Here is a 14,108-nt window from a genome sequence, read left to right as displayed (position 1 = left end):
TATCTTTGACTGATTTATCCTTTTTTTGTCAATGAATATTTTATTATATCCAAAACATGAATTTTTTTCATTCCTTTTCCTAATACAACAGGAAATAATCTGCAGGGAAACATAACCAGGTTTCTGTTGTTTATATAATTGAGGCACTAAAACTCATATTTAATAAGGTTTCTTAGATCTAAATCATGTTCTTTCTTCCTGAGAGTGCTAATTAGTTATCTGTGTTTTATAATTAAACAGAATATTATGTAAAACCTCACCTTAAACAAGGTAAACGTCAGAAGTTGTTGTTTAATTAAGTTTGACATGCATTTTTTTTATATTTAAACTTGACATGCATACTTTTATGACAAAGTGTTTTATTAGACTAAGTTTTTTTTGAAAATAATAAAAGAACAGAAGCCTATAAGAAACATAATTATGCTATCCATTTATTGTTGATCAAATGTCAGTCCGTCCTTCATTCATAGCTTGTTTCAAGACTGAATGAATTAGACCAATACTTAAGGTTAGGACACACTGAATGATTTAGACCAATACTTTAGGTAAGGACACTGTTCTTTGTAGATTGTTTTTAGACAACTTTAGTCTTAATGACAAGGATGTTTAATGCAATGCCACACTTGTTTTTCTTTTGCCATGGGGGAGGGGCATTACATTTTACAATTGTTTGAAAATATTAGACTAATTATTATGTAACTTGTAAGCAATGCTTAAATTATCACCAAACACAGATTAAGTTCTAACATGGATGACATCACTTTTGCCATCTAGGGAACTGTCCTTTTTCTGATTGGAAAAATTGGAAAATTTGCAGTTTCAGAACTTTTCTTTGCCACAACCAGATGTTATAAAGCTTGTACAGAAATGCTTAAAACCACCAAACACAAATCAAATTCAAAGTGGGGTGTCTTCACTTTCACTGTTCTTGTTATGCCACATTATATGTATAACCTAAATCTTGCAGTTTTGCACACTCAACAATCATTAATTTTCAAAGAAAACAATAGGGCAGTAGGTTTGAATTAGAACATTGACTCTTGCAGGTGGCATGTGTGTCCCTTGCACTAATTCTTCTTGTTCTCTCATTTGAACTGTTTCACATTTTGTCATATTTGCTAGCTTTTTATAAACTGACTATGCATTGTGGGTTTTGCTATTTTTTAAAAGTCTGTTCAGGGACCTTTAGTTACTTCCTTGCATGTCATATGGTCTCTGAGAAATAGAGTTGTCTCATTGGCAATTGTACCACATCTCCTCATCTTTCTATACAGTATTGACGATCCATTGGTGGACTGATGTTTTCTGCTCTTTGGTTGGGTTGTTGTCTTTTTGGCACATTCCCCATTGTCATTCTCAATACTAATGGTTTTATTCGATGTTGAAGGTTGTACATTGAACTGTTCTTGCTTCCAACCACATCATTTGTACTTGTGTCGCTATTTGTCTCGTTAGCAATTATAATTCTCCTTTTATACAAATGAAGAGAAAAAAAAAACTGATAGTGACTATAAACGTGTTAGAGCCAACTTGTTTATGTAATTATTTAACTTGTCCCAAAAGTACATTTAATAATACCATAAATGTCTTCCTAATGATCACAATGTAAAACTTGTAACCTGGCGTGATTATGGACTTGGTCAACTTGTCAGCAGACGACAGATTGAATAATGTTGTATGACAAGATGACAACAATTAAAACATCATAAATTGGACATTTATATCATTTTATTACATTTTTTGACAATTAAAAGTACAACATACATTCCAAGATGTATTGTGTTATAAAAAATTCCAAATAAAAATGTGTGATGAATTTGAATGCGAGAAAATTCAATTAATAACATGTATTTCATATTTTTAATCTATTGGTTGCTTGACTTATTATAAGATGTATTGTTTAAGACCAGCTGGTTTATTTAAGACGTGAACTTTCTGATCTTTAGGTTAAAAACAACTGACAAAATGCTGCTTCCTCCAAAACATGACCTAAGCCTAGTATGATGGTTTTATTACTATATTTCCATTAACCATATAAAGGAAATCCTAATTTGATATATTTTCTTATTGTATTGAAGTTTTGGTGAATCTCATAAAAGGAATTATTATATTTAGTTGTGTATATTTTGTTGCTTCTTTTTTTAACAAGCTTAATGGTTATGTTTATCTGCTGACAATGCGGAATTTTAAAATCAAAAGCAATATAATTAAAACATTGTAAGTAAATTCTTCCACATAATACTTTGACATCCTCTGTCTTTTGATATCATTTCTGGAATGCATCACATCAAGCTTTTCTTTTGACTTTTAAAACGTAAATTGTGGCCCTGCAGCTAAGATTTCACCATTAAGTTACAAAACTATCCCTGATATGCAAGTACAAATTGGACTGTATATTATTTCATTGATATATTAAAATTGGAAAGGGTGGAGGGGTAAAACAATATTTTCTATGTTTTCAAAAATGTTCCTCTGTTACAGATGAAGTTAAAGACCAGTTGCTATATACTTATTAAGTATGGCAGTTCATTGCTATAGCATCTATCCTTGAAGTTCTTTTTAGATAAAAATCATTAACATGTCTTAGAAGTCACTGACATTGTAAAATAGACAACAACATACTAACAATAATATGTTTACATACATTGAGATGTAGGTATCATAGAGAGGATAAACCACATCATTTATTGAAAATGACAAGTTGTTTTAATTAATTGATTTATTAACATGTGGTTGTCCTTCATGCTAGTTTGTCTAATATTTCGTGTGAACTTTCTAGAGCAGTCTGAGACCATGGAAGTAATATTTAAAAGGAACAACATCGATTAATTAGCATGTATTAACGGCCTGCAGAGCCCTGTACTAAAGTCATATGATTTTATCCAATTATAGTCTCAGCGGTAAGACTCCTTTGGTTACTATGATGATCTGTGATACCGCGGTTGTAAAATGGCATCTGGCATTTCTTATCAGTCACGTGATTTTATCGAGTCCGGTAATTATAAAGTACCTGTGTGAAATCCGAGGTTTATTAATAAGAAGGTGGCGCTGTATCATATAGAACATCTACCTTCAGAAAGAAGTCGTATGATGTAAAAAAAACTTGAAAAACGGATGAAAATTGTTCAAACTACAGCAGTTTAGCATGGAAAATTGTATTTGATTTAGAATATTTTTGGTTTTTACCGTTTGTTTTAAACTGTTTCAAAAGTCTTTTCCGGTTAAAAGCGGATCCCGATTTAAACAGTTAAATACAGATGAATCGATCAGGTTTCACATGATGTTTAACAAAATAATGTAGGCAAATGTAGACATATTTTTTTTACTGTTGAAATGTGCAAAGTTTATCGAGATTGGAAAAAAGGAAATTTACTTTCAAGTATTCTAAATTTATGTATATGTCATAAATGTCATTGATTACATTATTGAAACTGGACAACTAAAATGGGGATAATATTTTCGTAAATATATATTTAAAAAAAATGTTTATTGTGGAATGCTTGTATTAATATAACAAGAAACAGCAAAAAATTAAACAAAGCAATAACTTTTACACAAATTAGCATATGTATACAGTAAAAACAAAAACTTAAATTGAAGGATAGAACGGTTTAGAATTGTGAATATTTAAATTGACAAATACACAAAAGACTTACATTTTTCGTATTTAATAAAGGGGGTCCAAACGTATTTTTTGTACAATCATCTTCTTAACTTACGGAAATGTTTTTTTTAACTGTTTGTAAATATTAAAATGGAAAATGACCCAGCCTTGTTTTCCAATTTCGTATGTGATAGCTTTCAGTTTAAACTAATAAGATCAAACTAACAAAAAATATGAAAAAGGGACTAAAATAAAAATTGAACGAATGACTCTATTCGGCAGCGTACATCAACAGAATGTAACGAAAGGACTATTCGGGTTACTTCGCACGTATATATGACACAAACTTGTCTGTTCGTAATTCTCTGTGAACACGAAAATGACCGATAAGTGTCAGTGGTTTGATTGATCACATGCGGAGAATCAACTTCCATGCCAGATATTGAACCAATTAACGAGTTATCGAAAGATGGGCGGTAACGCAGATGAAACCTTTGAAGTGACGAGGATATTATTTCTTTCAATATTACTTCCATGCTGAGACTGACACTTTAATTATGTGACTTAAAAAATCTAAGTTTAACATAGGACCCTTAGGGAAACACATACTAAGTCTTCTTTTCAAGAACAATTTAATAGAATGAAACCAAACATAGCATGAATGTTCCTTATGAGATGCTGACCAAGTGTTGTTACTTTGTAGCCAATCCATCATCCAAGATGACCACCAGTGGGGGACTCAGTTTAACATAGGACCCTAAGGGAAATGCATACACATGTTTCTCATAGAGAACCAATGAATTTAATGAAAGCAAACATAGCATAAATGGTTTTATAAGGTGCTGACCAAGTGTAACTGTTGTTATTTTGGAACCATTCCATCATCCAAGATGGCCACCAGCAGGGGTATTAGTTAAACATACGACCCTACAAGAAATACATACAAATGTTGCCTCAATCATTATTTAAGTATCTGTTATGATTTTTTTATCTTTTTTTATATGATTTCAAAAACCGAAGTACAGTCAAGTTAGCGACACAGCCTCTTGAGAGCCTTTAGTTATATTTGAAATGAAATACATCTTTCTATCACAATTAAGTCACACACAAAACATGACTAGTGGTCACTTATCTAGGAGATTATATCTGATCATATTTGCTCTATGAATATAAATATGGTTCGTATCACTATGACAGGTGTTTCTTGGGGCTTTAGGATGCAAATGTCTGTATTAACCTCACTGTCCCGTGTCACAATTCTCAAGATAATAAATGTTTCGAAAGTTCAGCCAAATCTCCATTATTTATGTGTAGCCACAGTGACCTCATTCAATCTTTTCAGGTTCAGTAGTGAGAAAACAATTAATTATGTATGTAATTTGTGGTTTATGTATGTCATCCGTTTTTTTATTTTTTGAAATAATTGCGCCTTTTTTCAGACCACTTTATAATAACATGTAATTGTGAAATATGATATCTTACAAATAATGATGGTGTAATTGTTTTGTCTGCATATGGATGATACATCAACATATATGGTATGTAACACTGAGTAATTACTGGTTTTAAATTGAGAGAAATTCAATTTCTGCAAACCTAGATTTAGATGTTTCTGTTGTATATTTGTTTTGGGTGACCGTGAAAAAGATTTAGTGACACAGAGAGACTGGCATATCCATTGTTTTCATCATTCATGTTGTATGTGTCACACTTCTTGTCAATTCTCTTTTCTATTGGACCTATTTTTTTTTATTTGAGTGAAATTTCATGTTTCTGATCAAATTATTTACTTGAGTAATTTCTGTTTATATCAGTGAGTTAATCTAAGAATAGCTTGACACAATTCAATAAATTAATTCTGCTCTGCAACTGAGTAATGAAATATTGATGTGTATAATACAACTTTTCTTCTTATTGTGGTTTAACATTTTCATCTAAAATACCTCCAAGTTATAATTTGGCAACCCTGATACAGGTTTTTTCTACAGCCTCGATCTTAAGTGGGGCACAAATACAAAAGTTGGGAAGCAAAATCAGATCCAAATTTTAATAATATTTTTATAATGTGAGTTAATAAATACCTTAATATTATATCAAATAATGGAAGCATAATGTCATAATACTTTAATATTAAAAAAAAACAACATTTGCACTGAATAGAAATGAGAACCACATAGAAGTGATTTGGCTTACTTCTGGTAGATTTATTAAATCGTCACAAAACATTCATTTGTACCTCAAATTGCAAATGACATTATGTAACAATGAAATTTCTTTAGAAATGTTATCAATGTTTTGATATAATCTCCGTAACAAGATTTTGATTGATACCCATGTTTATTGAGATCTAATCGGTGTATTAGTTTTCTCCGATAACACCCAGTCTAAATGTTCTACGATATTGAAAATACAGATTTACTTTCAATATCCATTTATTACAATTTATTAATGGACATGGATCAGTCTAGATTGGGCGACATGAATGGAAAGATTTGAAACATTAGTTCAGAGTATATTAAATAACTGTAAGAATGGCAACCTTATGTTGTGGTAAAAATGAAGAAATCATGATATATTTTGGGAAAACAGAATGGGTATTGTTCTAAACAATTTTTGTTATTTTGTAAATTATTGAAGAAGAAAAAATTGTGACATGTGTTCTCATGTTACATCACATTCATTAGCTTGTTTTGGATACATTATTAAACAAAGTAACAAAGAGCTATTTCTTGTAGCAATACTTTTTTCCTACTTATAAATGTTTTGTGCCAAGATTCCCTACATAATTTTGTGCACTTGTTTATATTGTGACATTAGTTTTGTATGACACTATGACTTTGATCCCCAGATGCGATACATCAATAGATCCATGCTTTAACATTAGCTGACATGGTTGCTGTCTGTCATATTTGTTTATTATTTATTATTTTGTCATATTTTTGGCTTTTACAAGGGTTTTCTTGAATTTATTCACATTTTGTCATGTCATGGCCTTTTATATATATAACTATACAGTATGGGTTTTCTATTTGTTGAAATCTATGAAGTTGTTGTCACATCAATTTATACTTGGCTAGTTCACATGTTCAATGTGATGTGAATGTTTCAAAAATACATTTCATATGCCTTTCTAGAGATAATAAAATACTAAGATTTTGTGGTTTTCATAATATGGAAATGTGATAGCAAGAGCTGGGAATGGTGTCCTATGGTTACATGTTCTTCTTTGCAGATATTATAATTTTGTATCTTTGAACTTTATTGTAGGCTGTGAAACCTCAAGATGAATGGCTGAATGATGTCCAGGGTCTCTGACGTGGCAAGGAGCGGCTATCAGATGGCGCCACATCAGTACAGACGTAATGTAAACAAACAACCAGAAATCTATGATATAAATAGTGATCTACCAGAAAATAACAGGTTTGTTTACAAAACCATTTCACAGAAACTTGAATAAATACTTTTAGTTGCTTTTGTCTAATTCTAAAAAAAACCATGACATTGTTTCTTTGTATTAACCAAAATTGATTTTTTAGTGTCTTCAAGGCATAATATTCATTAATTGTCTGTTGATTTCAAAATCAAAATCAAATATTTTCATGGCTTTTGATAACAATGTTTATGCCATATGGTCTTCTAATTTTTTAAGCTCACCTGGCCCGAAGGGCCAAGTGAGCTTTTCTCATCACTTGGCGTCCGGCGTCCGGCGTCGTCCGTCGTCCGGCGTCCTGCGTCCGTCGTCGTTAACTTTTACAAAAATCTTCTCCTCTGAAACTGCTGGGCCAAATTAATCCAAACTTGGCCATAATCACCATTGGGGTATCTAGTTTGAAAATTGTGTGGCGTGACCCCGCCAACCAACCAAGATGGCCGCCACAGCTAAAAATAGAACATAGGGGTAAAATGCAGTTTTTGGCTTATAACTCAAAAACCAAAGCATTTAGAGCAAATCTGACATGGGGTAAAAATGTTCATCAGGTCAAGATCTATCTGCCCTGAAATTTTCAGATGAATCAGACAACCTGTTGTTGGGTTGCTGCCCCTGAATTGGTAATTTTAGGGAAATTTTGCTGTTTTTGGTTATTATCTTAAATATTATTATAGATAGAGATAAACCTTTAACAACAATAATGTTCAGCAAAGTAAGATCTACAAATAAGTCAACATAATCAAAGTGGTCAGTTGACCCCTTTAGGAGTTATTGCCCTTTATAGTCAATTTTTAACCATTTTTCATAAATCTTAGTAATCTTTTACAAAAATCTTCTCTGAAACTACCAGGCCAAATTTAAACAAACTTGGCCGCAATCATCATTGGGGTATCTAGTTTAAAAAATGTGTGGCGTGACTCGGCCAACCAATCAAGATGGCCCTCATGGCTAAAAATAGAACATAGGGGTCAAATGCAGTTTTTGGCTTATAACTCAAAAACCAAAGCATTTAGAGCAAATCTAACAGGGAGTAAAATTGTTTTTCAGGTCAAGATCTATCTGCCATGAAATTTTCAGATGGATCGGACAAACCGCTGTTTGGTTGATGCCCCTGAATTAGTCATTTTAAGGAAATTTCGCCGTTTTTTGTTATTATCTTGAATATTATTATAGATAAAGATAAACTGTAAAGAGCAACAATGTACAGCAAAGTAAGACTTAAAAATAAGTCAACATGACCTAAATGGTCAATTGACCCCATAAGGAGTTATTGCCCTTTAAAGTCAATTTTTAACAATTTTCATAAAATTTGTAAATTTTAATTAACATTTTCGACTGAAACTCTTAGGCCAAGTTCAATATAGATAGAATGTTTGTAAGCAGCAAGAATGTTCAGTAAAGTAAGATGTACAAACACATCACCATCACCAAAACACAATTTTGTCATGAATTCAAATACGTCCTTTGTTTAATATTCACATAGACCAAGGTGAGCGACACAGGCTCTTTGGAGCCTCTAGTTTAGTTTCTATGTCAAAACTTGCAGTGACTTGAGAGTTTTTTTGCATCCTGTTAAAGGCTGTACTAGAACTCTGATCAGAAGCCAAGTTGTTAAAATGATAAATTAATAAAAAGTTTCCTCTTCAATACTCTCAGATTTTTTCCTTTACTGGTAAATAAAAATCATCTTAATTTAGCTGTTATTTTTGGCCTAGCATTTTGATTAAGCTTATCAATTAAATTTGAGATCAAAGTTTTAATATTATGCTAGCTACACTTGCTGATCAGTTTATAGATATAAAAAATTTGTAAGGGTTCCGCGGAACCCAGTGTCTCGCCTATTTTTGCTGTGAATCGCAGGCTCAACAAAAATGAGGAAAAAAAGTCAATAAAATATTCTTCTTGATACTATCTTAATTATGATTGCAAATAAGCTTCTGTCCAAGTTTGGTAAAATCTAGGATAGTTAATGAACCTAATAAATGTTTTGAAAACTTTTAACTGCAAACTATATGTAATGTTAACTGGAAGGAAATCTAAGTCCATTTAAAAGTAAATTACAGAACAAATCAAGTTATCTTTTTACAAAATTTACTTCTTGATACTATCTTATGATAATAAATAAGCTTCTGTCCAAGTTTGGTACAAACCCAGGATAGTTTAAGAAAGTTATTAAAATTTTAAAAACTTTAACAACAGAGTGAATGTAATGTTTCCCCGCAGAAAAACTAAGTCCATTTAAAAGTTAAATACAGAAATTAGATTTATTTTTTTACAAAATTCAATTCTGGATACTATCTTATGATTATAAACAAGCTTCTGTTCAATTTTGGTACAAACCGAGGTAGTTTAAGAAAGTTATTAAAATTCTTAAAACTTTAACCACAGAGTGAATGTTATGTTTCCCTGCAGAAAAAACTAAGTCCATTTATAAGTAAAATATGGAAAAAATGATATTTTTTTTTTACAAAATTTACTTCTGGATACTATCTTATGATCATAAACAAGCTTCTGTCCAAGTTTGGTAGAATTCCAGTATAGTTTAAGAAAGTTATTAAAATTCTAAAAACTTTAACCACAGAGTGAATGTTATGTTTCCCCGCAGAAAAAACTAAGTCTGATTATAAGTAAAATACGGAAAAAATGGAATTTTATTTTTACAAATTTTACTTCTGGATACTATTTTGTGATCATAAACAAGCTTCTATCTAAGTTTGGTAGAAATCCAATATAATTTAAGAAAGTTATTAAAATTTAAAAAACTTTAACCACAGAGTGAATATTTGTGGACGCCGCCAACGACGCCGCCGACGCAGACGGAATGTAGGATCGCTTAGTCTCGCTTTTTCGACTAAAGTCGAAGGCTCGACAAAAATGAATTTCATTTTTCAAAGGGGTTTATTAATTTTAAACCTCATCATTTATGTATTATAATTAAAAGCTCTCATTAATTTTTTCAACTTTGAAACTTCATGCATTACTTTTGTCATCATCAAGAAAAATTTGTACCCCACACAGATAGATGGTAGAATTTTTGTCGAGCCTTCAACTTTAGTCGAAAAAGCGAGACTAAGCGATCCTACATTCCGTCGGCGTCGTCGGCGGCGTCAACAAATATTCACTCTGTGGTTAAAGTTTTTGAAATTTTAATAACTTTCTTAAACTATACTGGATTTCTACCAAACTTTGACAGAAGCTTGTTTATGATCATAAGATTGTATCCAGAAGTAAATTTTGTAAAAATAAAATTCCATTTTTTCCGTATTTTACTATAAATGGACTTAGTTTTTTCTGCGGGGAAACAAAACATTCAATCTGTGGTTAAAGTTTTTAGAATTTTAATAACTTTCTCCAACTATCCTGGGTTTGTACCAAACTTGGACAGAAGCTTATTTATGATCATAAGATAGTATCCAGAAGTAAATTTTGTAAAAATAAAATTCCATTTTTTCTGTATTTTACTATAAATGGACTTAGTTTTTTCTGCAGGGAAACAAAACATTCACTCTGTGGTTAAAGTTTTTAGAATTTTAATAACTTTCTCCAACTATCCTGGGTTTGTACCAAACTTGGACAGAAGCTTGTTTATGATCATAAGGTTGTATCCAGAAGTAAAGTTTGTAAAAAAATTACTCAGTTTTTTCTGTAATTTACTTATAAATGGACTTAGATTTTCTTACAATCATAAAATAGTAACAAGAGGAATATTTTTATTGATTTTTTTCCTCATTGTTGTTGAGCCTGCGATTTACAGCAAAAATAGGCGAGACACTGGGTTCCGCGGAACCCTTACAAATTTTTATTGCTTGTGAGAATTATCAGAAAAATATTATTATATTTAATAAGCTAACATTATTTAAACTGGTAATTTAAACAATTTTTGATATTGGGGAAAAGGGCCCTGCTTACACTGGATACTTTGTAAACGGAAAAACTTCATCAATGGAAAAACTTCAAAATATAAACAGATTTTTTCTTTCTTTTTTTGTCTTGATTTCTTTATATCATGGCTTTATTGGAAATTTTAAGGACAAAGAACAGCTGTGGTCCGACGATTTGTAGAAAAAAAATTTATAACATAAAACTGGTCACAATATTTATTACTAACAAATATCAAGGTTATTTCTGCTTTTATTAATTTAGAGAAAACATATTTTATTTAAAAGTAAAAAAAAAAAAAATTATGGGGATATGCAGGCGGGATTTTCTCACTGCTTTGAAGACCAATTGGTGGACTTTCGCAGTTTTCTGCTCTTTGGCTTGGATGTTGTGTCTTTGTTGTTTTTAGCTCTCCCCGCGATATAGCCTTTTTGTGCTAATGCGGCGTAAAGCAACCAACAATCAATCAATCAATCTTTGACACATTACATGTTTCCATTACCAATTTTGATACTTGCTCAGTTAATAAGAAAGGAGATCTCAACAACTAACTCACAGTGGTTACCAGATTGGCTGAAAGAATTTTAAATTGCATGACCTTCAATTATTTTAGTTTGATTCTTTATTGTTTTCCTATATAAGTTATTTCTTTTTTTTGTACAAAATTAAATTTTGACTTTTAAAATACAAAATTTTTAATACTGGTTTAGACTATCATACTTGGAAAATCCAAAAATTAACCAAGAAGTTTATAAGTTATTTTTAGTATTTAATTTCCTTTGTTTTTAACCTAACCAGGAAGTAAATCAGCTCTTTTTGTTCTTCGTGTATAATTAAAAGACTCCCAACAATTGTTCTATCAATTTTTGATGTTTGAATGGCCAATAAAACATAAAGCAATCAAAGTTAAGGCGCACTTTATTAAATATTTATAAGACTATAGAGAGTGCCTGATGAAGTGGCAAGTTTGGGGATGTTAATATTCACTAATTTTTCAATTATAAGCGATTACAAAAATTTATTATTGAAATTGGTGATTGATAGTTGATGATAAAAATGTATTTATAATTGAAAAAATATATAATTCATTTGGTAGATTGATATTGTTTCATTTGTTTTTGTTATGAGATGTTATTACAGTATATGGCTGTGTTTGTGTCTGGATGGAGTCTGTATATCAGATCTGTAATTCTTTAGATGTTTGTACCATTTATATGTTCGTTCTCCGTCCATCCAATTCTAATTATATCCCTTTATAATGTAAAATAGATAGAAAGCTGTATTATAAGCACTCTCAGATCTACATTTCTTGTAGGATTTTAATGAAATTAATATAAATTTTCATATCAGCAAGGTGTTGGTCAAAATTAATTAACAGTGCAAATCAAATGATTTTACAGGAATGAACGAACCCCTTATTAATATAAATTATATGGAACATTGCACCTTCAATTACTACAGTTTTTGGTTAGAATATGTTCCTCAGTGTTTAGTTTTCTATTTTGGGTTTCATTTATACTGTTTTCCCAGGTTTGGTTGTTTTTTTAAAACAATTTTGGCCATGACTTTGTCAGTTTGTTTTCGAGTTGTGAGTTTGGTACTCTCACCTCTCTGTTACCATAAATGTTAAAATGAAATTGCATTTTAAAATTTTAAAATTCAGAGTTAAGGAAATTTAAAAACATATGAATAAACAAATAGGAATTATTCCCAAATTTGATTAAAACAGCCTTAAGGACAAAGCTCAAGTTTAGATCTCCCATGTTCCTGATAGGTTGAGAACAAAGTGTAAGGGGTCAATTCCCTATACTACTGTACTTTCACTTCTGGGAGGTAAATATGTTCATAATGGAAAATGTAATATCATAATTATTAACTATAACACCGTTAGCTTATTATTGCCCCAGTAAATCACTACTCTATGAGAAGATGTTCTTTATTGTCCTATACTTAGTTTAAGACAATCTCATTGTTTTGTAACACAGACCAATTATTTATATCAGTAAAAGAAAAAATAGCTTTTAGTGATGAATCGACTCAGAAGTGTTCTGTGTACTTTTGCTTTTAAAATTAATTAAGGTAGTCATGCAATGTTATGTACCAGATATAGAAGATGTTTATATTTAATGTCCTTTTAAGTTGTATCAGAGAACTTTTAAAGTAAAATATAGTGCATGGACATACATATAGTATTCTTCATTCATAATTTTTCACAATATTTCAAATAATACCACATATATTGTTTTTCAAAAAGCATATTTAAGAGTAAATCTTATCAAATTTTAAGACTTTTAGTAATTATGTAATAGGAATTGTCACATTTTCTATTTGGTATAATTTTGTTAAAACACATTTTTAGCTCACGTTCCAAAGGAACTATGAGCTTTAGTCATCACTTGGGGTCTGTCGTCGATGTCGTCTGTCTGGTGTAAACTATTTCAAACATAAAGTTTGTGTTTTATTTTCTGTTTCTTAAAAAAACATGGTCGCCATGGCTTAAAATAGAACATAGGGGTAAAATGCAGTTTTTGGCTTATATCTCAAAAACCAAAGCAGTTAGAGCTAGTCTGAATAGGTTAATGGTGTTAATGAGGTAATGTTCTATCAGCCCTGGAATTTTCAGGTGAATCTAATAACCCATTGTTGGGTTGCTGCCACTAAATTGGTAATTTTAAGGATATTTTGCAGTTATTGGTTATTGACTTGAATAGTATTAATGATAAAGATAAAATGTAAACAGCAAATATTTTCAGCAAAGTAAGATCTACAAATAAGTTTGTATGACCAAAATGGTCAATTGACCCCTAAAAGAGTTATTGTATTTAAGGACAGTTTTTCACAATTTGTTTATCATGTTTTCTAACTTAAAAAAAATGTTCCTTTAAAACTACTGAACAAGTTCCAAAAACTGCACTTTCAAACATTTTATTTATAAACATTAAACCAAAATAACAAACTACGATGAAAATCGACACTTTAACTCTCTTAAATGAAAGATAAATGCCAAATCAAGGTGAGCGATTTAGGCTCTTTAGAGCCTCTTGTTATTTCTGATTATAATTAAACACAAGATTTACTTTTTTTTGTCTAAATTTGCTAAATATTTGTACCAAATTAAATTTAAAAAAAATATTTTTGTATTCATATCACAAGAAAACAATAAATTACTGAAGACAAAATTAGGAGTAAGCAAAT

At 30.7% G+C, this 14,108-nt stretch overlaps 1 protein-coding gene across 3 annotated transcripts in view; it reads left to right on the top strand.

The window, feature by feature from the left end:
• Nucleotides 1-14,108, top strand: part of LOC134724773 (ankyrin repeat and fibronectin type-III domain-containing protein 1-like) — a 196,959-nt gene that overhangs the window by 55,002 nt on the left and 127,849 nt on the right. For all 3 annotated transcript variants that reach the window (XM_063588013.1, XM_063588012.1, XM_063588011.1), the window contains exon 2: nt 6,872-7,024. In XM_063588013.1, the coding sequence (XP_063444083.1) occupies nt 6,900-7,024 (125 nt within the window). In that variant the 5' untranslated portion in view covers nt 6,872-6,899. The remainder of the gene's footprint in view (nt 1-6,871; nt 7,025-14,108) is intronic.

This window comes from Mytilus trossulus, chromosome 7 (genome assembly GCF_036588685.1).
Source record: "Mytilus trossulus isolate FHL-02 chromosome 7, PNRI_Mtr1.1.1.hap1, whole genome shotgun sequence".
NCBI lineage: Eukaryota > Metazoa > Mollusca > Bivalvia > Mytilida > Mytilidae > Mytilus > Mytilus trossulus.
This window is presented reverse-complemented; position numbering and strand designations above follow the sequence as displayed.